Here is a 26,399-nt window from a genome sequence, read left to right as displayed (position 1 = left end):
TAATTTTGATAATAAAAATATTATATAATTTATACAATTATATAATTATGTAATTATGTAATTACATAATATAAAAATCATATTCAATCTTCCTTTTCACATTGTATGAAAGAAATGGCCCCTAGACTAGAGTGAGATGCTGTTTCCTGAGGATTTATAGAGGGAGACTTGATTGAGGTTCTTTACATGCATGTTTTATGTTTTATACCTTGCTTTATTCTACAAAGGATCTGAGGCAGCTGAAATGATTCTCCGAGATATGTTTAATGCACTCCTGAGCACTCAGGATTGTTGACTTTGACTTGTGTATCTCTTGGTGATAAAAACATGGAGAAGGTTTAGTCCTTCAGTTCCTGACACAAAACTCCTTTATCAGGAAAATCTCACTTATTCCTAGGAGTAACAACACATTTTATCTCTTTTAAATAGTTAGGAGAGCAGGCATAGTGTACCAGGGATGAATTTGTAAGTCACTGATTGACAGGGTGACCATCCATCCTAGCTTATTGACTCTCATTTTAGCATAAAAAGTTCTGAGGCGGGGATGGTGTGATAGCACAGTGGGTAGAGCATTTGCTTGCACACGGCCAGTCCCGGTTTGATTCCCAGCATCCCATATGGTCCCCTGAGCACCGCCAGGAGTAATTCCTGATGCAAAGCCAGGAGTAGCCCCTGAGCATTGCTGGGTGTGACCCAAAAAGCCAAAAAAAAAAAAATAGTTCTGAGGAAACATCTCAGTGTTGGGAAAAGTGGAGTGGTTATTGCCCTATGATCTAAGCCATGGCCTCTGAGATCAACTCTGCTGGCCCCATGCTATAGGCGAGAGATTGTTCTGCTTTTAATAACATCTCACAGAGTATTCATTGTAAGCCTTGTTTTACTATACAGCTGTCTGATTTTGAACTTCTCATTTAGCCTTGAGTTTTTCTAGACTCCTATTGTGGAAAGAATCATTGGTATACTAAGGAATGCTTTATTTGTCCACTTTGTAGAAACAGTTTGTTTTGATGGTGAGAAAAGTACTAATGTGGGCTAATCTCCTTCCAGATAGTGGTCTGGAGGTGTTAGCTGTGCAGCGGGTGTCCAAAACTCAGGCCTGGCAACGAACAGGACGAGCGGGGAGAGAGCAAAGTGGCATTTGTTACAGACTCTACACAGAGGATGAGTTTGAGAAGTTTGAGAAGATGACTGTGCCAGAGATCCAAAGGTAGGCCTAAGCTGCATCCATGCACCTAGCATTTGTCCCTGAATCTCCTTTTCCTGCTTGCTATCTCTTCCTTGAGCTGGCTGCAGTCAGCCTCACTAATGGGGGATCAGGGACAGGTGAATGACCTGCCTCTTTCTCTCTTTGTAGGTGTAACCTAGCAAACGTGCTGCTGCAGCTCCTAGCAATGAAAGTCCCAAATGTCCTCACCTTTGACTTCATGTCGAAACCCTCTCCAGGTAATGGAATCTTTAGTGCTGTGGAAGACATATGAATAGACAGACAACAGCATATGATACTTAGGAAAAATAAAGTGTTAATTTTCTTTTGATTTTGATTGGGGGATACTTACTTGAGCTTTTTACAGAAACATCTCAGAATCATAAAAGGATGAATTCTGTTCTAAAATTTTTGGTTTTGGACCACGTCTTGATGAAGCCATATGGGATGCCGGGATTCAAGCCTGGGTCAGCCATATTCAGGGCAAGTGCCTTACATGTCATGCTATCACTGTGGCCACTTTATTATAAAAGGATAAATTCTGCTGTCAGCAGCATTGCTCTGTAGAAATGGACTATAGAAGAGTCTCCTAATTGGGTTCCTTGACCACTGGAGACAATTAAGATGGTAGAAGTTGAAAGGATGTATAGAATTCTATATACAACAAACAACAAAATTTTACCTTTTCTAATAAAAGATGAAAAGATCAGTTTCTTTCTTATGGGGTAGAGAACAATTGGTTTCTGTCCTTACAGTATCTCTTATGGAGGAAGAAAAAAGAATTTTTCTTTAATGTTTTATTCATTGCCTATGTATTCCTAAATTATCTATTGTTTTATCTTTTCTCAGTTTGTTTTTGTTTTTGTTTTTTTGCTTTTTGGTCACACCCGGCGATCCACAGGGGTTACTCCTGGCTCATTCACTCAGGAATTACTCCTGGTGGTGCTGAGGAATAATATGAGATGCTGGGAATCGAATTTGAATTGGCCACGTGCAAGGCAAACGCCCTACCCGCTGTGCCCCCTTTTCTCAATTCTTCAGTCACCTTTTCTTTCTTCATGTTTTCTTCTCTTTTTTGGCAGGGGGAGGGTGGGCCACACTTTGCTGTACTCAGATCATACTCCTGGCTCTGTGCCCGGGTAGTGCTCATAGAACCGTATGTGGTGCTGGGAGTGGAACTGAGAGCAACTGTGTGCAAGGCAAAGTATCTCTTGAACCCTCATCATGTCTTCTAAGATTTGTTTGTATTGATACAGTTTTCACTGTTAAATGCTATTCTAATCTTTGAATAAATCAAAATGTATATTTATCCCTTTATCCATTCTTCTGTTATAGACATTTGTATATATTCACTTATTATTTTATGGATCATTTCCTTTCAGTATGCATATATTTATTTTACCCTTAGGAATACCTTTTTATCCTTTAGTAGGAAATGCATTTACATGTTTCAAAATTCAAAAAGTATGGGGAGGAAAAACACCATCTCACCAGGTGCCTTTGAGATAACAGCTTTTTCTATTGTTATATGTATGCATCTGGAGATAACTGGTGCCTGTGAAATTCATAATATAACATTTAAGCACTGTAGCACTGTCGTCCTATTGCTCATCGATTTGCTCGAGCGGGCACCAGTAACATCTCCATTGTGAGACTTGTTACTGTGGTTTTTTTTTTTTCTTTTTGGGTCACACCCAGCAATGCACAGGGGTCATTCCTGGCTTTGCACTCAGGAATTACTCCTGGCGGTGCTCAGGGGACCATATGGGGTGCTGGGAATCGAACCCGGGTGGGCCGCGTGCAAGGCAAATGCCCTACCCTACCCGCTATGCTATCACTCCAGCCCAAACTTGTTACTGTTTTTGGCATATTGAATACGCAATAGGTACTTGCCAGGTTCTGCTGTGTGGGCAGGATACTCTCAGTAGCTTATCGGGCTCTCCAAGAGGGGCGGAGGAACCAAACCTGGGTTGGCCGCGTGCAAGGCAAACGCCCTACCTGCTGCACTATCACTCCAGTCCAAAAATATAACATTATTGGGTTTAAAATTCTCTTACATTTTCCCAAATTATAGGTCATTATTTCAAATGGGAAGTGAGGGCCAGGGAGATATCCAGAAAGGCTGAATAAATGAGGCCCAAATTGCATCCCCACCACCTCGTGGCTGTGGAGCACTGACAGGTTTGGCCTGTGTGGCTCCCAACACTGTTGGGCTCAAACAGGCCAGTGGGCCAAGGAATTTTGGGAGTGATCCCCAGGCTCCTTGGGCACTACTTGCATGATCCCCTACCTCCACCCCCCAAATAAATAAAAGGAATTGAACAGAATGCATTGATAAAATTAACAACTTGCAAGCATGTTGTGGGAGAAGGGTGGTTTTGATTGTTGCTGTTGCTTGATATTGATATAAGCAACCCTCCTAAAGTATTGAATTAATGACTTCTTCCATTTTGTGTTTTGGCTCCTTCTTAATGGTTTTTTTTTTTGTTTGTTTGTTTGTTTTTTCAGATCACGTCCAGGCAGCCATTGCCCAGCTGGACCTGTTAGGTGCTCTTGAACGTAAGGATGAGCAGCTTACCCTGACTCCAGTTGGAAAAAAGATGGCAGCTTTTCCCTTAGAACCCAGATTTGCCAAAGTAAATGAAGCCCTCCCCTCAGTCTTCTTTATGTATACTACAGATTTGCAGTCACAGCACAGATTTGTTAACCCAATGCTTCTAGATTAATCTTCACTTCTCTTATGTTATAGCAATACTTTGTGTCTAATACTGTGTGGGATTCAAACTCATTAAGTAGTGAGCCCAATGCGAAAGGAATATAGAATCCTGTAGCTATCTCATGTACAAAAAAATTAAGTCATAGTAACATACATAGGGTTTTAGAAACACCTACCTTTTTTAAATCCTTAGATAGGAAGTTGCAAGAGCAACATAAATGCAGCATTCAGAAGCTAAGAAAAATTTTGGCTTACAGGGTTGTAAATTTTTGACTTGCAGACTATTCTCCTGTCCCCCAAATTCCACTGTACAGAGGAGATACTGACCATTGTGTCCCTGCTGTCTGTGGACAGTGTACTCTACAACCCTCCCTCCCGACGGGATGAAGTACAAAGTGTCCGAAAGAAGTTCGTATCTAGTGAGGGGGACCATATCACCCTGCTCAACATCTACCGGACCTTCAAAAACATAGGCGGGAATAAGGTAAGACTTTCCTCAAATGATAAACTCCTAGGCAAGTAATAGGAATGCACCTTTGTGATTAAATTCTTTAAGGAATAATTTTTTAAAAAATGCCTAATTTTATTTCAGAAATGTCTTTAGTATGGGAACTGTCTTGAGTTAAGTATTTGGTGACCCAACTTCTTAGCTACAAAATGACTTCCTCCCTAGCCCACAGTTTGTTAGCTACAAAAGACTCAGCGCACCTGTCCCTAATTTTTTCCCTCTTTGTTTGTAGTAGTTTTTGCCCACTATGGTATTTTATTTCTTTGAGCTAAGATGAAAAGTGGCAGTATTATTAATAAGCCATTAATTGTAGCATAGGGTATATCCTTTGTCTGCATTCTAATGCAGTCAATTCTTTTGTTTTGTTTGTGGGGGCACACCTGGCAATCCTCAGTGGCTACTCCTGGCTCTTTGCTCAGGAATCACTCCTCATAGTGCTCTGGTAACCATAGGAGATGCTAGGGATCGAACCTGGGTCAGTCCTGCGTAAGTCAAGTGCCTCTCCACTGCACACTCTTCTGCGCCCGAACTTTCCCTTTTTTGGGCAGTCAGTTCTTTAAAACAGTCAATACCACTTTTAGTAGCTGTGAGAATTTTGCTTTATTTACTCAGATTTATTACTTTATTTTCCCTTGGTGTGGGGTTACATCCAGTGATCCTCAAAGGTTACTTCTGGGTCTGAACTCAGGAATTGCTTCTGGTAGTGTTTAGGGGATTATATGGGAAGCTGGAGATTGAGCCTGGATTGGCTGCATGCAAAGCAAACACTCTGCCCATTGTACTATTTCTCCAGTCTGTTTGCTTTTTGGGGGGGCCACATCCAGCAATGCTTAGGACATACTCCTGGCTCAGCCCTGAGGGACCATTCCTGTCAAGGATCAAGGGACCATATGGGGGGGTTGAGGATTGAAGTCGTGTCGACTACATGCAAGGGGACCCTTACCTGATGTACTATTTCTCCATACCCCGCTCCAATTTATTTAAAAATGTTTTTGAGGGCATCTCTTTAGTAGGGTTCAAAGACTTGAGAGTTACTGAAAGCAATAGTTGTCTCAGTGTTGCAGGGCCTGTTGGCTTTCTAGGGGCACCAGTAGCACCCTGGTGGAGCACAAGGGCCTTGCACTTGTGTGGTTAAATTCAGGGGTCTTGTGCATGCAAGTGTTTGCTCTAGCATTCTGAGGCACCTCCCGTTATATACAGCAAAAGCCCTGATTGCTTTTTCATCATCCTTCCTCCCTTAACCACTGTCCTAAAGTTGATGTCTGTTTCCATGGTTCATAGCATGCTTTTATTTTACATAGATAAACATACACTATGAATCAAATCTTTTTCACTCCACCTACCCTTTTGCAACTTGTTCAGCTTCCAGCACTGCTGCAGTGAACATCTGTGTGGTTGTCATAGAAGAGAGTTTCTTAGGGCCTGTCTTCCTGCAGGCGATATCTTGGTCTAGCAGATGCCGCATCATGCATTACTAGGTTGACAAGGAGCTGCCCCAAATTGTGAGCACCTCTTTATACTCCCCATAGTACATATGAATTTTCATTCCTACCATTTTCTCCAGTTCTTGGTTAAATGATTTCATTTTCTGCCAAGTTGATGATGTAAAATAAAATAGTCTTACTTCAGTCTACTTTGGAAATGGAGGAGTAGCACAGCAGCTCAGATGGGACCTTTGAAGGGGTATGGTTATGAGCACAAATTCCCAATGTGCCACATGTGCTGAGACTGATCCTGCCAGTTCTGTTCTTAAGCCTAGCAGCTCTGCTGTCTGTGATCTCTGGTACCATAGATAATTTCTGAAGACACCACAGCCAGGTGTGTGTAAGCAGTTTGGGAGCCGGAGCCATAGTACAGTGAGTAGGGCATTTGCCTTGCACACGACTGATCCAGGTTTGGTTCCCAGCATCTCATATGGTCCCCTGAACAACACTAGGAATAATTTCTGAATGCAGAGCCAGCAGTAATCTTGAGCATCACTGGAGGTGACCTCCAAAAAAGCCAAAAAAAATGAAAGGCAGTGTGACCCCCACTCCCTTTCCACCCCCAGCCCAACAAACCCTGCAAGACCTTCTGTTAGATACTTGAATGCCAAGGCCAGGAAGTGTGATCCTTGGTAAACATGTGTGAGCACCACAGTCATAATTTGTGTGCTTCAGCTAATACTGGGTTTCATGGCAAAGCACATGTGTAAGCACTGCAGCTAAAGGATTATAGATCTTGTTGAGTGACAACTATGTCCAAGTGTTCAGACACCACCACCTGATGTGTGACCCCCAGCAAGCACCACTGCTAAGTATATGTGAGCACCATAGCCAGGTGTGTGCGACCCTTTGTCATCATGAAAATGAACAAATAATGGGGGGCAGGGGGGGCTTAAGAAGAATTAAATATAAAAAATAAAAGTGAATCCTCTAAAAAATAAAGTGTATTGCCATGATTCCTTAAGAATCTTTTTTTGGGGGAGAAGGCTGCACCTGGCTGTGCTCAGGGATTTGTCCTGGCAGTGCTTGAAATCCCATATGCAATGCAAGATCTGACGGGGGTCAGCTACATGCAAGGCAAATGCCTTATCTCCTGTACTATCTCTTCAGTCCTCCTAAGGAATTCTTACACAGATTATTGGTCATTTGTAGTTACCTTCTATGAGTTGTCCATGTTCTTTGTCTCCCCCCACCACACACACACTAGATTGTTGGTTTTTCTCAGAGAATAATAGCTGGTTTTTCTCTTTTTTCTTTTGGGGCTATTCCTTACAATGGTCAGTTCAGTGATGCTGGACTAAAGATTTGGTGCTTGGGACAGCATCATGATGCTTGGGTTCAGAATGCTCAGGGGCTTCCAGGGCCACAGTTGATGATGTTCAGGGAGCTATGCAGAGCCAAACTTGGGGCCTCACAGAAGTGAAGCATGTTTGGGTTATCTCCTTAGCCCTATAGTACTATTTTTTATATTACGGGGATACTCATTTTAGTTTTTGTTTTTGGGCACACAGCCAGCAAGTGCTCATGGGGTAGCCCATGACTCTGTACTGGGGAAGTGCTCCCAAAATGCTGGGGACTGAGCAGGTGGTGCCAGGGATTGAATCTGCATTGGCAGCATGCAAGGCACTCACTTAATCCCTATACCGATTCTCTGGCCCTTGGAGAAGACTCTTACTGGGTATAATCATTCAAATATCCTAGTCTATAGCTTTTTTTCAAGACTGAGGTAAGGAAATTGGAGTAGTAAGATAATAAGAAAACATTAGCTTAAATTATTAGTTTATGACTTCTTAAGATATTCTCTTGTTTCTTTTTGGCAACTGAAGTTTTCCTTCTGAAGTCAAACTTACATTCTAAAAATTGTTATTTTTTTCTTGGTGGGAATGAAAGGATCGTGTTGCTTCTTTGTGAGTGGGGAGAGGGCCTTACCATGCCTGGTGGTGCTTGTTCCTGGGCTCTCTTCCAAAGGTGTTCAGAGGACCATGTGATGCAGGGATTGAACCTAGACCTTTTGCATACAAAGCTGGTGCTCCAGTCTTTCAGCTCTCTCCAGCCCTGTGATACTTTTTTTTTCTTTTTCCTTAATTAGGATTGGTGCAAAGAGAATTTTGTCAACAGCAGGAATATGATGCTAGTAGCTGAAGTCAGAGCACAGTTGAGGGACATCTGCCTAAAGGTAATTCTTCTCTATAGTTCTTTGGGAAGGGACATACTGTGTTTTTCTAGGTGAATTTTTTTTTGGGGGGGTGGTTGCTAAATCTGGCAGTGCTGGACTTATTCTGGCCTGCACTCAGGAATCACTCCTGGTGGGGATTGGGGGAGCCACATGGGGGTCCCAGGACTCAAACCCAGGTTAGTTGTATGCATGGCAAGCCCCTTATGTACTGTACTATCTCTTTGGCCTCTTAGGTGGAAAAAAATTAAATTACTATTGCTTAGAATGACAAAAAAAACTCATTATAGAAAAGATTTAAAATATGAAATATTTGCTCACAGTTCTCATAATTTGGGTTTATTTCATCATGGTGCTGTATATATGTATGTATGTATGTATTTTGGGGGCGACGGTCACACCCAGTGATGCTTGGAAGCCACTCCTGACTATATGTTTGGGGGTTACTCCTAGTGATACTTTAGGGATTGAACCCAGGCCTACACACATAGCTGCTTTTTATGTGGTCAGTTTCATGAGCTATCTTTCTGGCCTTATTTTATTTTAATTTTATTATTTTTGCAGTGCCAGGCATAGAATAAGGAACCTACACATGCAGGGCTAGTACTCTGCTACTGAACCACATTCCTGGCTTGTGGCCTTTTATTTTATTTGGGGTTGGGTTTTGGGGGAGTGTTCAGGGCTTACTTCTGGCTCTGTGCTCAAGGATCACTCCTGAAGGGTTCGGAGGACCATATGGTGTGCTGGTCAGCTGCATGCTTACAAAGCAAGTGCTGTATTTGCTGTACTGCTCTCTCTTGCCACAAATAATAGCTCTCTATATGCCAAATACTTGTCTAGGGTTCAGGATTTTACAACTATGCCTAAGAGTAATTGTCTTCAAAAACCATTCTAGAGAGGGAATCTCACATCTATTCATGAATAACTGAGTGGCTAGTAATAATTACAGCAACCAAAATAATTGATGGAAACTTCTAAAGGTACTTTCAAAAACACTTTTCATGTGTTTTTATTATTAGAAAATACTATTTTGCCTTTACAAAATTGATTATTATTCTCCATTTACTAATGAAACAAGAGACTAGGAAGTTAAGTAGTAATTGGTCCTGGAATACAATCGGTGAGACATGGACCTGGTAGCTGGAAGGAGTCAGACCACTAGATATAGGACTTCGGTGCTTACTGGAGGTGGTAACAATTGAGCATCTTCTCTCTCTTATCTCTCTCTCTTCCACTTCCCCCCCACACGCCCCCTTTCTTTTATTTAGGAAATTTGAGGAGGGAAAGGCAGGGGGCAGGGGAGAGAAAGGGGAGAGTGGGACAGAGAGAGAGACAGAGAGAGAAAGGTACAAAGAGACAGGTTCCTAAAATATGAGAGGAGGGAGAGAAAGAGTCCCACAAGAAAATTAAGAGAAACAGTATATTGTTAACTGTATGCAGACAACTTCAAAATGGAATGCTTGGTTACATCTTGATAGATAAGAGGAAAAATCATTTTCATCAGGCCAGGATCAGCTAGTTGCAAACAGTAAAATCCCTTGGACCATCTTAAAGGAAAAGGTGGGTAAAAAGATACATCTGGGACCTCTGAGCAGGAAGTAGTCAAGCCTTCAGTGACTGGACTAAGGAGAGAGAAAAAGCTTTCTAGAACCAGGGCAACTCGGGTGTGCTTGTCCTAGTGTTTTGGCTCTTGGACATGCCTCCTCTTTTCTTTTTTTTTTCTTTTTTTTCTTTTATAAAGTAGTTCACAATATTTGGTTACATTTAATATTCAAAAACCAATGTCACCACCATTACAACCTTCCCACCACCATATTTTGGATGTTTCCATCCCAAACCCCAACCCCTGCCCCAAAGCAGAATTGAAATATATTTTGTATTGTTTGTTATGTAAAACCACTAAAAATGCTACAAAAAGTTTCCTTAGAGGAAAGAGTGTGAAGATTATTGTATTTAACCCAGGGGCCATTAAGCCCTTCTATAAGAGATCACTAACATGTTAAAGGTTGAGCCGTGTATGCTTTTATACACACATACACACACACACACACACACACACACGCGCACATGCACACACACACACACACACACATGTGTATGTATCTGTAAAAAAAATAAATTCCCACTAAGATTGGTTGCCTCCTACTTTGAACCCCATCAAATGTGGTGCGGTACTCTTGGAGTACAGGTGGTGTATAGTATGAAGTATACAGGAATAGGTTCATTAATGGATGAGGTTCGGCCTGAGCATGTGGAGAGCTGTCATGAGCATGACAGTGATTGAATTCTGGAGGTTTTAGCTACCGGGGCTGGGTTCCTTAGGGCGGGGAGGGGTCTCACCCACCCCACCTTCAGGGCGTCCCAAATGAAACAACCTGGCGTGGGGTCTGGCGGCATGGTTATGGTGAGCGTCATGTTATACTTCCTTCCAGGAGAGAAAGACATACAATTCTGGATGGTGGCTGATGATGAGATTAGTAGCCGGAAATGGGGATCTGGGGATCTGGGCGGAGGATCCCCATTCCCGGTTCGGTTGAACCCAAGTTCTCAATCACAAAGTCCTGCATACCTGGGTTTTCTGGGGATTCACTCATGGCTGAGGCTTGGCCCAAGTGTGTGGACAGTGGCCGTGAGCATGGCAGAGGTTGAGTTCTGGATGTTTTCAGCTGCTGGGGCTGGGTCTCCTGGGGCGGGGAGGGATCTCACCCCACCCCCTCCGGGGCACCTCAAATGAAACAGCCTGGCATGGAGTCCAGTACATGGTTATGGCAAGTGTCATTTTATGCTCCCTTCTGGGAGAGGAAGACATGCAACTCTCGCTTTCTTCTCTTCATCTTCTGCTTTAGCATGCAAGCCTACTTTCTGACTTCCCACCCATCCAAGAGACTGACTGAGATTGGTAAGGCTTTCTATGTCAAGCAGGTATCCCCCCCACATCTGCTCGGCTGTGGCAAGACTGTTGCAGTAAGGCTATTGCATTATGGGGAGTGACTGATGGCTAATCTCTCTACTCTGGTGCAGAGGGTTTTAGGTTTTCAAGGCAAAGTCAGGGTTCTGGCACAGGCCTAAGGAAGAGAAGTCAGTCTATTTTGGAGGACTCTAGGATGGTCGGGGGGTCTTATTCACTGCTGAACAATTTGACACTTACATTGTTTTGTGAGGGCCGGTAGAGACAGTGAGGCATTTTCCCCTTTCTTTTCCCTCTGTTGATACTTTCATTGCCATGATCAGAATTGTGGTGCTCTAGCATTTACTGGCTTCGCCAGGGATCAGCACTGTTTAGTTGTGCTCATACATACCTTGCTGAGGTACAACTGAAAATCGCTTGTATGGGTTATCAGGCAGCAGAGCTGACAGAAACAGTGTAGCCGCAGGATTGCACTCAGCACTGGAGATTGAACTCAACGCTTCACACTTGCAAGGCAGGTTCTTTGAGCTATTGGGCCATCTCGTAGCCCTGTGAAGGTTTTTGGATGGATGAAGAATGACTGGAGTTGTGTTTAAGAAGATTAATTCAACAGTAGTGTGTGAGATGAATTGGAGGTGAAGGGAAGATGAAACATAGCCAGAGTGAGAGAGAAAGGTCTTCCTTATTGGGAGGGTAAATATTCTCATGAGATGGTAAGATGCCAGGTCAATGAACTTATTTGAGTTCTAACAGCTTGCCCTGGCTTTTCTCTGCCTATCTTCAGTTATCCTTCTTAAACCAAAAGTGCCTCTTACTCTGCCCATGCTAATCCCTAAGGCTTTTGAGTATACTTCTGAGTATCAATATGCACTTTATTGATCTCAACAGCTGCTCCTCAAAGACAGGAGTATAAAATGAGGCCCCCATAGCCATGCCACTGGACTCCGCGCCAGGCTGTTCTCACTCGGGGCGCCCCAGAGGGGGGCCGGTGAGAACCCTTCTCGCCCCAAGGGACCCAGCCCTGGCAGCCAACCTCCACTACTTAGCTGCCGCCACACTGCGGCTGAGCCTCACACATGAACGAAGTCCCACGGAACCCAGATAATGCTGAACTTTGTGACCTTGGACCTTGGACACATTATAAGACACTTCCTACCCATTTTACAGAATTACCACACCATATTTGATGGAGTTCAGACAGTAGGCAACTATACCTCTCGGAGAGCCCGGCAAGTTTCTGAGAGTATCCCACCTGCACGGGCAGAGCCTCGCAAGCTACCCGTGGTGTATTCGATATGCCCAAAACAGTAACGATAGGTCTCATTCCCCTGACCCTGAAAGAGCCTCCAATAGTTGGGAAAGACGAGTAAGGAGAGGCTGCTAAAATCTCAGGGCTGGGAGGAATAGAGATGTTACTGGTACCTGCTCGAGGAAATCAACGAACAACGGGATGACAGTGATACAGTGATTGGACTTCCAGTATGGGATACTTTTCAGGTACAGTTGTTCCAAATATGGTGAAGTGCAGAGCAATGTTATGACTTGATTATTTTCTGTTTCTTGCTTTCCTCCTGAAACAGATGTCAATGCCAATCATGTCATCCCGGGGAGACACAGAGAACATTCGCCGCTGCCTTGCTCACAGTCTCTTCATGAACACTGCCGAGCTTCAGCCGGATGGCACTTATGCCACCACAGACACCCACCAGCCTGTGGCCATCCACCCCTCGTCTGTCCTTTTCCACTGCAAGCCAGCCTGCGTTGTGTACACTGAGCTGCTCTACACCAACAAATGCTACATGCGAGACCTCTGTGTTGTGGACGCTGAGTGGCTGTACGAGGCTGCCCCTGAGTACTTCAGGAGAAAGTTGAGGACCACCAGAACCTGAGCCACCCAACATGCTGCCAGAACTGTGGGTGCCTGTGCACTAAGACCGCAGCTGTCCTTGTAGTACCTTACAGCTTGGCAGCTAGAGAAGTGAGACTGAATTTTGAATTCCTAAGACAATTGTGTAGAGTTAGAGCATTTATACCTTGGAAACCTAAAATCATGCTTTTGGGGGTGGGAGAGATTAGCCCAATGGGCTGGAGTGCATGCTGTGCATACTCTGGAGTTCCCTGACATCATACAATTCCCCAAGCACCATTGGGTTGGGAGCACTCCCTAAGTGTGGAGCTGGAGTTGCCCCTGAGTAATGTCATTTGTGGCCCCTCAAAAACTGAAATCAAACAGAGCATTGTTTTGGGTTCTTATAGGGTGATTTTGGATGACTCAATTAACGTCTGAATCTCAGTTTCCACATCTGCCTCATGGGGGTAATATAATTAGAAGGTTGGGGTGACCAAGTTCAGAGAAACCTAATGGAAAGTACCCAGAGCTGTACCTGACTCAAGATCAAAACACAATGAATTATGAGCCTTTATGCTTGATATTTAGCTTTCTCCATGATGCGAATTGAGTACAGCATACCCTCCTCTGGATTCTTAAAGATGGGGAGATTTTTTAAAAGGAACCCAAAGAGGTCGCAGGGCTCAGATCATTTCCTTTTGTCAATTTTAACGTCTATATGTATATTTTTTAAGCTGCAAACATGAGAAATTGACTGTTATAGAAGTTTTGGGAGGAACGTGCTGTAGTTTCTTAACTCATGGGCTGGTTGTCCGTACTAGACCTCATTTCCAGCATGTGCTTCTGTAGCACAATTCTCTACCCATATTTCCAGGAGACATAGAATCTTTTCTTCGTGAAGATTGATTTGTATCTTCTGAATCGTATCAAGACAAGACTCAGGAAACTGTCCTTGTGATGTACTGGCTTCCAGTATACCCAGTTCCCATTTTTCTTTCTAAAATAAGGACTAACACCTTGCCTCAGTTTTAGCCATTAGCCATCATTCCTCTTCGGCAGGACCTCTGGTCAGGGTGGGTGAGGAGGGAGGCAAATGGTCAGTGAAAACCAAGATAGCATTATCTCCTCCACCCACCATATCTGCTTACTATTCTTGCATCTTATTTCTTTACTATGATCCATTTTCCCTTCATTGGGAGTTGGAGGGCAACCTGGTGTTGTAGCTTCCTGGGCCAGTTACTTCTCTCCAGCCCTCAATCATTACATTTCTTAGAGGGATGTAGAGCTTATCCAGAGTCTATTTTTTTCTCACATTTTGAGAAAAATACCGCACAAAATATTTTCTTGACTATTATCAGAGTATTTCCCTAGAGAATGTTTTGCCCCAAAAGAAGCCAAAATCAGGTACATTTATCTTGCTTACTCGGTCTAAATGTATATGTGCAATAGTTGGATTATTACAAAATAAGTGATGTGATTTTGTTGTTGCTGTCTTGGGGCCACATGACTGTGTTCAGGACTTACTCCTGGCTCTGTACTCAGTGATCACCTGATGGTTCTTGGGTGGCCATATGGGGTTCTGTAACTAGATTAACCACATGCAAAGCCTAAACCCCTCTACCATCTCTGACCCCAAATATGAAAGACTCTCCTAATGGTAGAAGATGGTAATTTTACTGTAGGTTCAGTGAGTACATCTTGAGGTCATAGCTGACTGGAGTATCCTGGATCCAAGTCTCATCTTTCTGATCTGTATATCAAATCTGGCATGGACTTTTTAACATTGTGGTAGCCTTGAGCAGATAAACTTTTGTTCTTGGGCTATACCCGGTGGTGCCCAGGGTATATTCCTGGCTCTGCACTCAGGGATCACTCCTGGTAGGCTCGAGGGACCATATGTGGTACCAGGGATCAAGCCCAGGTTGGCTGTGTGCAAGGCAAGTGCCCTACTTGCTATACTATCACTCCAATCCCTGAGCATACAAACTTCTAACTAGTGTTCAGTGAATGAACATTTGTGCTTTGTTTCTGTTAGAAATTGTTACATTCATGCCAAGTAGGATTTGGCAGATATATACTCTGTCTTAGTGAATTTTTAGAGTTTGTCTAGGTCTTCCTCAGATTGACTTTTTAATACCACTGCTCTTTCTGAAAGAGTTTTTTTTTTTTTTTTTTAAATTTCAGGTGTACTCTTCTCATTTAATGGAAGCCTAGGAATTTTTGACCGACGTGGTGAAAGTAAATATTATACTAAATAAAACATTCGTTACATTGGTAAACAATTGAGGAGTGACAGTTGGTAAAAAACTGAGAAAGAACATGATGTTCCTCAGCAAATTTTCTAGAGGTGTTCTCAGTAAAATAAAACTTGGAATAATACATATCCAGCTTAAGTAGCAAGTTTATGGAGATGTGTATTTTCTGAGCAAAAATGTAGAATAAGGGGTATTTAACTGATCCAAGTAAATAGCTTCTAAGTAGCTTTAATGCTTCAAAACAGAAATATATTTATCACTATAACATTCTGATAGAGTTTTAATATAGTTTTTTATTTGGCTTTTTCAAAACTTATTTGTAATATAGCTGCTCAGGGATTAAATCAGACTGGAAAATTCATTCTGATTCTATGTATTACTTAAAAAGAAATATTTATGTATAACTAAATTACAGGGGATACTATAATTAAATTTAGATTTTATGAAAGTTCATTGTGTGCCAGGGAGATGGCCCAAAGTGCTGGAGTGCATGTTTTGCATGAGGGGGCCCCAGATTCAGTCCCTGGCACTGCATGGTTCTCCAAGCATTCTGGGTGTGCTCCCTCCCCTCCCAAAAGTTCAGTGCTTCATGATATTGCAGTATAATCTTGAGCTACTCTTTTTTTTCAACTGGTGAAATTTCTGATGGTGTAATGCCTCTTTTTTCACTATGTAAAATCCTTACCTGAGTGATCACTAGCTTATGTGAGCATCTTCATGTAAATGTATGCTATCTGATCAGATTACATGCCCCAGGTGTATGGCTTTTTATTTTTAAATCTAGTAATCAAGGAGTTTGAAACATCCGGAGCAACAGATTTCATAAGAAAGTAAAAACTGCCAAAACCCAGAGTTCTTAGTAAAAATCACCTACTTTGTACCCAAACCATAGTCAACCAGTAAATAATAGGGGGGGGGGTTGGGGGGGAAGGGCGGGAGGGAAGAATGGTTAGACCAGAGGTGATGTAGGGACAGAAGTGGAGGGTCATAAGTACTTATGTAGTAATATTGTGCTTTAATACCATAAACTGAAATACTCTTATAGCCCTGTCACCTAAACTACCATAAAAAGGGTTTTTTTTTTTTAAAAGCATACAAGCTGTGGGGTGGAGGTGGGGTCTTTTACTTAATATTGCATCTCTACTAGGTACAGAGATCAGAATAGACACAAAGTTTTACTCTGGGTAAAATATTATAAACTGTGATGCATAAAAGTTTAATCCAGTTATTGATAATTGGTTGGATCTGGGGCAAGGCATTTAAAATATCATGTCTTGGGCTTATAAGGAAATATCGCACCAGTTGGTAAACAAGGATTTTATATTTTATTTGACCGGGATATTGTAATTTACAGAAAGAGAAAGAAGAAAGTTAATGTAAATTCATATTGTATTTTAAGAGTCTAGTAGTAAAAACAGGCATAGCTCTATAAAGACACTGTATTAAGCTCAGATTTGCAAATGATTGTCAAATCCATTAAAAAAATCTTATACATGAGGATTGTAGCTATTTTATTGGGTCTCCTTTCCCTTGTTCACAGAATGCTGTTCAGGAATATTTAAACTGTACTAAATAATTGTATTTTTTCCATTTAGAAGGTATGTTCTGGACCGGAGTAATAGTACAGCAGCCTTGCTCATGGCTGACCCGGGTTCAATTCCCAGCATCCCATCTGGTCGCCCAAACCTGCCAGGAGTGATTTCTGAGTGCTGAGCCAGGAGTAAGCCCTGAGCATCAACTGAGTGTGGCCCAAAAAAGGAAAAGTTAATTATTAATTAAGTTACATTCTTGATACCTTATATGTTCTGTTTGTTCTGGTAAGGCAGGAACATTAAATTTTTTTTTTTTTTTCAGAATTGGTAGGGCACACAGTGATATTAGAGAACTTTCTTAATGCCACTGGTGGTTGAGGCAGGGGGATATGAAGAGCATCTTGGGATCAAACTCAATGCTCCCTAATGGCAAAGCGTGCCCACCAGCCCTTTTTGTCATCTTTCTGCCTGGGGAACATTGATTTTTCTTTAGATAGTTGGTAATGAGGATCTAACCCAGGCCCTCACACTTGCAAGGCAAGTTCTCTACCTGTGGCATATATCCCTATCAGCTGTCTCCTTCCCATCCCCTAATCCACTCCATGGATTTTTTTTTTTTCTTTTTGAGCCACACCCGGTAGTATTCAGGGTTTACTCCTGGTTCTTAGGAATTACTCTGAATAGGATCACATCCGATGCTGGGGACGGAACCAGGGTTTGGCCAAGTGCAAAGCAAGTGCCTTATCTGGTGTACTTACTCTGGCCCCCACTCCGTTGATTCTTAAATTTAATGTAGGGCATGGCTCAGAAAAATAATGTCCCATCAGAACTTAAGTATACAACAAAGCAAGCAAAAGGAATAGTGTAAGGTTGTAGGGTTAGACGTTAAGCTGTAATTACCCTTGACTCCTGCCTTTCAGGAACTCCCCTTCTATTGCAGGTTGGAGTAGGGCAGGTGGTCAGGTTAAAACCTAAGTTTCTGCGGAGACAATGAAGAATAAGGTCCAGATTCACATCTGAGTTCCTGTTTGTTTCAGAGTGGAGAGGAAGGTCTCTTGCTTGACCACAACTAGGGGAGTTGGGACCAACACAAGAGCTTTCCCAGAAGTCATACGAAGTCATGGTTCGCTTTGAGAATGGTAGATGGGTATTCGGAAAGCATAAGCTCCACAGGGCAGAACCGATGCCAACTAGAGCTCTCCATTCCAGATCTGGGCCCTTTGGTCTAGGCAAGCTCCATCAGGCTTCAGGAGCTCCGCTGGAGGCCGCCCGGGAAGCGGCCAGCAGAGGGCGCGACCCTCCTGTCCGAGCTGTACGCCGAGAGCGTCGGCGCGGAAGCGCTTGGCGTGGGGGCGGGACTTCCGGCGGTGCGCTCGGTCAAGGGGCGTTCTGGCCTGGGTCGTCCTTCGCATTTGCACGTGTTCCCCGCCGCGATGCAGTCTCTGTTGCGCCTCGTGCCCCGCGCCTTGGGCTCCGCCGCCAGCGGCCTGCGGGCCGCCGCGCCCTCGCAGCCGCTCCGGCAGCTGCTGCAGCCCGCGCCTCGGCTCTGCGCCCGGCCCTTTGGGCTGCTCAGCGTGCGCGCGGGGTCCGTGCGGCGGCCCGGTCTCCTGCAGCCTCAGGGACCCTGCAGCTGCGGCTGCGGCTGCGGCTCGCTGCACACCGAAGGTGAGGGTCGCGCACGTGGGGCCGGGCCTGCGATCTCTTGGGCGAGAGTGGGGGATTCCTGGTGGAAGTGTAGACTCCCGGGTGGGAGTGGGAGTTTTCTGGTGGAAGTGTAGGCTCCTGGGTGGGAGTGGGGGTTTCCTGGTGGAAGTGTAGAACCTAGATAGGAGTAGTTCTTAGTGGAAAATGTAGACTTCTCAATGGAGTAATGGGAAATGTGCACCGGAAATTAGCTACTCCTAGCTGTTTCTCAAGGCCAGGAATGGGTTTCTCACTGATGGGCAAGCAGGAGGTTCAACACCTAGAGGTGAGCCCATTTTGCATCTCATACAAATGTTTGATTTGTGGAAAGGGAGAGATTAACCCTGTATACCTTCTTTACCCATACTTTCTTGAAAATGAAACTCTTGGAAGATAAAAGTCGTGGGGTTTAAAAGGAGTATTAGTTGATTGCTGAAATTCACTTCTTCGGAAATCAAACTCAACCTCCCACTCATAGTTACACAGTACTTTTACAGATGAAGAAATTGGAGCTTAATAGATACGAATTAGATTAAAGCCCCAGGGCAACAGTTAATAGAAGGATTAGAAACAGTCTGGCTGTACACTGGGAAGGTCATTTATGTTTCAGATTGATTGGCTTTTTGTTTGTCCTGTGCAATTTTATTTCAGGAGATAAAGCTTTTGTTGAATTTCTGAATGATGAAATTAAAGAGGAAAAGAAGATACAGAAGCATAAGTCCCTCCCCAAGATGTCTGGAGGATGGGAGCTGGAAGTGAACGGAACAGAAGCTAAACTAGTGCGAAAAGTTGCAGGAGAAAAGTAAGCACTGGGCAGAGGACCTGGGGACAGATGATTACATTTGTGTGATCCACAACAGACTTGAGTTACCTTTTTTTTTTTTTTTGGTCACACCCAGCAATGCTCAGGGAATACTCTTGGCTCTGCACTCAGGAATTACTCTGTGCTCAGGAGACCATATGAGATACTGGGGATAGAACCCAGGTTGGCTGCATGTGAGGCAAATGCCCTACCTGCTGTGCTATTGCTCCAGCTGGCTGTTACTTTCAAATGTCCATGAGACAGGATTCATTTGGATGACTTAATAAGCACACATGCTGGAAGCCTATTAAGGTGCACACTGTAGGTGTAGTTTGCTGTATATTTTTCAAACATGAGGTATAGCCACGCCTGCATTAAAGTAGGAATGCAATTCAGAAATCCTTATAGTACTAACAAAATCAGCTTTATCTCTGGTTCTACTCCAGGACTCATGTATCTAGCAGCGCAAGTCCACTGGTCTCTTATGTATAGAAAATGAAAGCTGTATAACTCCTAACAAGATAAAGTTAGAGTATATGTGGTAAGAATTGCCATTAGAAAAATAGGGAGATAGCTCATAGGGCATGACTTGTATGTGTGAAGCTATAGGTTCAGCCCTGATGCTCCCTACCCCCCCACACACACACACTCACACACACACAAAAAAAGAAAAAACCCAAGGTGAGGACTTGGGGGCCTATTTAAATTGTTTAACTTTGTGAGTTTGTGTGAGTCTTACACATTTTGTAAAGTAGGGGTCTGACTCTTTTTTACTTAGATGTATAGTTTTTCTAGTATATAGGTCACTTGTGTATTGTATAAAACTTTTTCTAACCTAAACTGTTTTCCTCAGGTAAGCCATGCACAGTTTGGGGCCAGATAGCTGAAGTGGTAGAGCACATGCAAAGCATGTATGAAGCCCTGAATCCCATGTTCCCCACTCCTACCCTCCCCCTCCCTCCCCCCCCCCCCAATCTTCAAGCACTGCCTAGCTTAGCATCTCTGGGAGTGGCTCTAAATTCTAGTGACTGCATTTCTGTGCAGGAGCTCAGTGTAATGAGCACGGTGGCAGATTAGACAACTTTTGTGGCTGGACCTCATCACAAGTCCTATTTTTCCTATGGGAAGGCAGCAAGTACAGATCACGATTATATACATCTGATACCATATGCTAGAGCAACATAGCCCAGCAGTGCTAGTTCCAAGTCTTACCCCCCTAGAATTTGAATTTAAACTTTGGAATGTGGTTTGTCAGATTAAGGATTCTTGTGCCTTAATTTTGTCATTGGTTGATGTTGGTCTCCTTTGTGATGATTCAACATCCCACAAGTAATGAAGAATGAAGCTGTAGTGGCCCAAGCGATAGTACAGTGGATAAGGCACTTGCCTTGCATGAGGCCAACCCGGGTTTGATCCCCAGCATCCCATATGGCCCCTTGAAAACTGCCAGGACTAAGTCCTGAGTGCAGAGCCAGGAGTAAACCCTTAGCATCGCCAGGTGTGGTTCCAAAACAAAAAGATTGAATCTGTATATGTTGTTTTTTGTGTTCTTGGTCCTCCTTCATATGCTCCTCCCTTCCCAGGGGCAGAAATTTTGGTAATATTGTAGTGGGGACTTCTGTTCCATATCTGCCACTGGAGGATGAAAAACCATAGTGATCATTGTCAGTTGGCATGGTCGTGAGAAAACCAGTGGTTACAGGTTGCAGTGAGCTTGGGTTGCTGGTATTGTGGAAACAGCTCACATCTGACTATTCCAGGTAAATCAGGGCCAATTAAATAATTCAGATGTATAGCTAGGAAAGAGACTTCTATTTTTTCGACAAGGCATTTTTGTCATTTGAGTCACACCAGTCATGCTAGGCATCTGACCTGGGCCTCCAGCATGCAAAGCATGAACACTAACCCTTCTAGCTTCTTCCAGCTCCCCAGTAAAGAGCTTTGTGTTCTCGGGCCAACCCCAGCAGCACTCAGATTATGTCTGGCTCTGTGTTCAGGGATCATACTTAGCAGTGCTCAGAGGACCGGTTGTAGATGGTGCTGAGAATCTTGGAGTTGGCTGCATATGAGGCAAACGCCTTGCATTATCTTTTCAGTCCCCTTACTCCCCTCTACTCTTCCTCATACGCTTTTTTGGGTTTCGTTTTGGGGCCACACCCAGCAGTGCTCAGGGCTTACCTCCAGTTCTGCTCAGTGATCATTCCTGGCAGCCTTGGTGGGGGTAGGGGGGGTAGGGGGTGCTGAGGATTGAACCTGGATTGGCCATGTGCAAAGCAAATACCCTACGCAGTTTATTATTGCTCCAGCACCCTAGTAAGGATTTTTAAGTATAGTAATTTAAGTATATTTATTTTGTCCTCAGATTTGACAGTTTCTTCTTTTGTCTCTCCAGGATCACTGTCACCTTTAACATTAACAATAGCATCCCACCGACATTTGATGGAGAGGAGGAGCCTTCCCAAGGGCAGAAAGCTGAAGAACAAGAGGTGACTATGATACTGTGACTAGTTTTGACATTTCAGACAGGCAACTGGAAGGGACAAAGGGCATTGTTGTTTTTTTCTTTAAAATATTCCTTGATGGTACAAGGAGAAAGAAGGCAAAAGAGAACCATGCATGGGACTTTTACTTGGAGAGTATATGCAGAAAATAGTTTCTTGCCATCTTAAGTATTAGTATTGGGTGATCTGTTTCCTTCCCTTGGTGCTGAATAAATTCTTGTCTGTAGGCTTACGCTTTATAAACTGACTTGTATTTTCCATCACTGCCTCCCCAAAAGTATCAACAAAAGAAAACTTTGTTGATATGATGATAATCAGAAGTCACTGTTGTATTGCTCTCAGATTTGATGGGGTGGTCTAGGTGCTTGCTATTGAGTCAGACTTTTGGCTGTGGTGCTTGCACTTTTTAAATTGTGCTTACGTGTACTTGGTACAGTTTCTTATAGTGCTGGGGATCTTATTGCATAGGTAACATTGTGGATCCACCTAATGACTTCATACTTGGAAGGCACAAATTTTAATTTTGGTTGGGGCACATCCAAGTGATGCTCAGGGACTACTTCCAGATCAGTGTTCAGGGTCTCTCTTGGTGCTACTCAAGGATCGTGCAATTCTGGAGATTGAACCTGGACCTCCTGCGTGTACACATGTGCTCTTTCCATCATTAAAAAAAAATGTATACATATCGGGACTGGAGCAGTAGCACAGCGGGCAGGGCGTTTGCCTTGGACGCGGTCGACCCGGGTTCCATTCCCAGCATCCTATATGGTCCCCTGAGCACCGCCAGGGTTAATTCCTGAGTGCAGAGTCAGGAGTAACCCCTGTGCATCATCGGGTGTGACCCAAAAAGCAAATATATATAATGTATATATCTCACTATGTGTAAGCAATGAGCAGGCTAAAGAAGAGGACCAGGCTGGTTGCTAATTAGTTACTGTTTATTCAATCTCTCCGTTGCAGTTGCATGTAAGGCAAATGCCCTACCCCCTATGCTATTGCTCCAGCCCCGCAAAATACCTTCTAAGGTGTTTTTCTCCTTTAGTTATTTTTGTATGGACACATTAAGAGATACATTGAAGCTTATAGGGCAGCTCTCCTGGCAACATCTTGCCACAGACTCAGACTACAAAGCTCAGGCCAGATTAATCATTCCTAACCCTAGCAGGGTCCAAATCTAGTTATTACTTTTTGGATCTTGACAGCATCTGTCCATGATCAAGCTCTTAACTTACAGTTAAGCATTAGGCACCTTGGCCAGGCCCATCTCGATGGCCAGGGTGGCACACTGGGTCCATTCAGTCCCTCACCGGGACCCTGCTTTTTGGGGGTGCTAGGAAGTAAGGGCAGCTGAGGCTTAGATTGAGAGAACAGATGCCTAGGAGGAGAATATCATTTAGAGTCAAATGACTTCCACATAACAAAAGCATAGCATTTACTGCTATCTTCCTGTGCCCATACAAAAAGGACATTGCTCTGAATAAACTATACAAAGGACTTAAGAAGAGAAAAACAATATTTACAAGTCAACAGAGCACAAAGAAAAGAAGTTACGAATAAACACAGGAAAGGGAGCATTGTGATGGGAACAACCCAATAAACCTAAACTACCTGAGGCTATGTTATCCTACAACTACGATCTACTGAGTTGTTTATAATATAGTTGTTACAGGCATTCAATGTTCCAACACCAGTCCCTCCAGCTCTGTGACCTCCCTTTTTCCTATGTCCCCAGTTTCAAATTTACTTCATACTGCTTTTAAAGCACAAATGGAATTATCAAAATATAGGTCAATAAAAGTCAATTTGTGATGATTGTTATATCTTACTATGGTGTCACTAGTTGTTGGATATTAACCCAAAGTGTTTTAGGCTTCATCTGTGAGTTGCATCATCACAGCACCCCCACATTTTATTTTGTGAACTCACTACTAATATCTCGCCCGCACAGCAGAGCCTGGCAAGCTACCCATGGCATATTCGATATGCCAAAAACAGTAACAAGTCTCACAATGGAAACATTACTGGTGCCTGCTCGAGCAATTCGATGAAGGACGGGATGACAGTGCTACTGTTAGTCATTGTCTGAGGATTTAGTGGGCTGGTTGGTTCTAGTTGAACCTTCTATATTAGTATTTCTGCTCATTGAACTTGGTCTTTACAACTTTCCCACCAGATATCTGTTCTACTGGGCTGACATTACTATGAATTTGGAGGTGTTGCATGGCTGCTCCAGTAGGTATGGAGCTAGAATTTTGGTTACTTGGCAGCATTATGAGGTTCAGTTGTGGAGCTGGTCCTTTCTATGCCGGAGAATGTCCAATGTGGCAGGGAGCTGCTTTGCTTTCAGACAGAGAGGAGAATCTGCCTGACCACACTCAGAAGGCTCCAGAGTTTTCAGCCCGGACTAGTCTAACCTGGGATCTTCTTTTTGTTAGTTTCGAGCTTTCTCCAGTCCACTGAGCCATTTCCCTGTTCCAGTACTGGAATCTTAGCCGCTAGCCATCTCCTGATCATGTGGTCTGTGGTCTTTTAATGGAAAGGAATTGAACTCGTCTTAACCTTTCCTATGATAGGTTTGATACTGAAGATTATCACTTGGAATGCTTCCTGTAATGACTGTTTCTGACAAGTTATGTTGTCTCATGACTTCACAAAGAAAGCATTTAGCTTTCTGTCTCAGCCACCCCAACAAGCATGATCCTGATACTGGATAGCTTGCCCTCAATAGTGAACACTGTTACCATTATTGGCTAGATGCACTGGCCTTTGGTTGTAGGTCATATTTAAGGGAGATTCTCAAAGCATCAGCTGGAGAGCTTTTGGAGCTTAGGCCAGCTCTGCAGTGTGTGGATGGAGAAACAGGCCCAGGATAATTAAGGAATTAATTTCAGACTCAGCTAATTGGACTATAGTTCACCAGAATTCAAAATCTTTAGTTCTAAACTTAGTTGTTCTTTAAACACAGTTGGGCTAATTGTAACACTACTGTGTGTAGAATATTTTGTCTTTGGGGAGTGGAGGGTCCATGCATTGCTGAAGGAGTCTGGGAGCACACTCAGGATTCTCAGCCAACTGGGTCCAATGCAGGAACCCGAGGGTGCAGTGCTGCAGTGCCAGAGAATATCCAGTTCACCTGAGTAGCACTTGAGGTTTTCAGGGCTACACCCATACTTAGGGGACCATGAGGTGCCACGCTTCGGTCAGCTGCTTTTAGGGTCTTAATCCTTGTATTCTCTCCCATGCCCCAAGGTATTTCGGCTTCTCAAATTAGCCCAGTTTTCTAAATGAGCTATTAAAAGGCTTTAATAACTGCTAAAGATTTTTGGCTCCTTGTTTGGGAGTACTAGCGTATAAATCTGCTTTGCTCTTTTGGGCCACACCCAGCAGTGTTTATCCCTGACGCTTTGCTCAGGAATCAGTCTTGTTGGTGCTAGGAGGACCATATGAGGTGCCAGGTCGGCTGCATACAAGAAATGCAACCTATTGCTCCACTGTCCTATCTCTCTGGCCCCAAGTGTAAGACTTTAAAGATTGTAAATAATATCTGATTTGTTGGACCTCCAGAACTGATCTTTGGGCAACTGACCCCTGTCAAAAGTGTCACATACTAACTTATTTTTATTTCCCCAGCCTGAATTGACATCTACTCCAAATTTTGTTGTTGAAGTTACAAAGAATGATGGGAAAAAGGCCCTTGTGCTAGACTGTCACTATCCAGAGGATGAGGTATGTAGAGTGGTACATTAGCCCCTTGACACTTGTGAGAACAGGGACTACCTCTGGGAACCTTCCTGGTGGTTGATCCCAAAATTTTACCAGCCACTAAAATTTTCTTACTTAGATAAGCAGAGCAAGGAAAGAGGTGGGGGAGAGGAAGCTTAAAATCTTGATGGAATCCTATGTGTATTTCTTTGCATGATTCTGGCTTACCCTAGAAAAACCCATCTGTTCCCCCAAATACTGTTTTGTTCTCAGGTGGGGCAAGAGGAAGAAGAAGAGAGCGACATTTTCTCTATTAGAGAAGTGAGTTTTCAGGCCACTGGTGAATCTGAATGGAAGGACACGAATTACACCCTCAACACAGATTCCCTGGACTGGGTGAGTGCTTGCTAAGATGGAGGTGCTTGGGCAAGAGAAGTAAACTGGTACATGAAGAGAACTTGTGTTTGATCCCTGGCACCATAAGTTCCTTGTGCACTGCCAGGTGGGGCCCAAAAACAAAAAGATGGGGTGCTTTTAGGCCTTATGGGGCTGTCCTGACTTAAGGCAAGACAACATTTCAGTGAATTAAAAGATGTTGAAGTTTTTTTCCTTAAAACTAGTAAAACTTGTTTCTTTTTGTAGGCTCTGTATGACCACCTAATGGATTTTCTTGCTGACCGAGGGGTGGATAACACTTTTGCAGATGAATTGGTGGAACTTAGCACAGCCCTGGAGCACCAAGAGTACATTTCTTTTCTTGAAGACCTCAAAGGGTTTGTCAAGAGCCAATAGAGTAAAGATGACACTGAGCACCATAATCTTATGGCAGGCTTTCGCCAGTGAACATGTACTTTAAAATGGTTTTCATCCTAATATCATGGAAAGTAATGCAAATTTAAATTATTTCTGTTGCCCTCTTATTTACTCTTCATTTGTTCTCTATAAGTCTTATTTCTAGATTTTGTATAGCATAATTATGGACAATATAATTGATTTACTCTCCTCCAAGGTAATCTGTCTTTTGTTTTTCCTCATTCTTCCTTTTTACTCTCCATTACAAAAACACCAACAGCAGAGAAATT

General features: G+C 43.3%; 2 protein-coding genes across 2 annotated transcripts in view; both read left to right on the top strand.

Moving 5' to 3' along the window:
• The window catches only part of DHX33 (DEAH-box helicase 33), a 29,508-nt gene extending 12,914 nt beyond the window's left edge, over positions 1-16,594 (top strand). The window contains 6 exon segments of the mRNA XM_004604945.3: positions 1,048-1,207; positions 1,355-1,443; positions 3,713-3,840; positions 4,201-4,404; positions 8,002-8,088; positions 12,574-16,594. Of these exon segments, the coding sequence (XP_004605002.3) occupies positions 1,048-1,207; positions 1,355-1,443; positions 3,713-3,840; positions 4,201-4,404; positions 8,002-8,088; positions 12,574-12,882 (977 nt within the window). The 3' untranslated portion in view covers positions 12,883-16,594.
• Positions 16,595-17,987: 1,393 nt separating this feature from the next.
• Positions 17,988-26,325, top strand: C1QBP (complement C1q binding protein). Its single transcript, XM_004604944.2, has 6 exons — positions 17,988-18,294; positions 18,964-19,114; positions 21,507-21,600; positions 25,246-25,341; positions 25,591-25,713; positions 25,960-26,325. Exons 1-6 carry the CDS (start codon positions 18,063-18,065, stop codon positions 26,107-26,109), a joined length of 846 nt encoding a protein of 281 aa, XP_004605001.2. The 5' UTR covers positions 17,988-18,062; the 3' UTR covers positions 26,110-26,325.
• Positions 26,326-26,399: the final 74 nt, after the last annotated feature.

Source organism: Sorex araneus, chromosome 3 (genome assembly GCF_027595985.1).
Source record: "Sorex araneus isolate mSorAra2 chromosome 3, mSorAra2.pri, whole genome shotgun sequence".
Classification (NCBI taxonomy): domain Eukaryota; kingdom Metazoa; phylum Chordata; class Mammalia; order Eulipotyphla; family Soricidae; genus Sorex; species Sorex araneus.
Note: the sequence above shows the minus strand (reverse complement) of the source record. Positions and strands in the feature narration are given on the sequence as shown.

Excerpts from the sequence above, each read along its gene's own strand:
- C1QBP (XM_004604944.2), top strand. The coding sequence starts at position 18,063 with ATGCAGTCTCTGTTGCGCCTCGTGCCCCGCGCCTTGGGCTCCGCCGCC. Across the intron at positions 18,295-18,963 it reads CGGCTCGCTGCACACCGAAG|GAGATAAAGCTTTTGTTGAA; the intron begins GTGAGGGTCGCG and ends ATTTTATTTCAG. Across the intron at positions 25,714-25,959 it reads ACACAGATTCCCTGGACTGG|GCTCTGTATGACCACCTAAT; the intron begins GTGAGTGCTTGC and ends TTCTTTTTGTAG.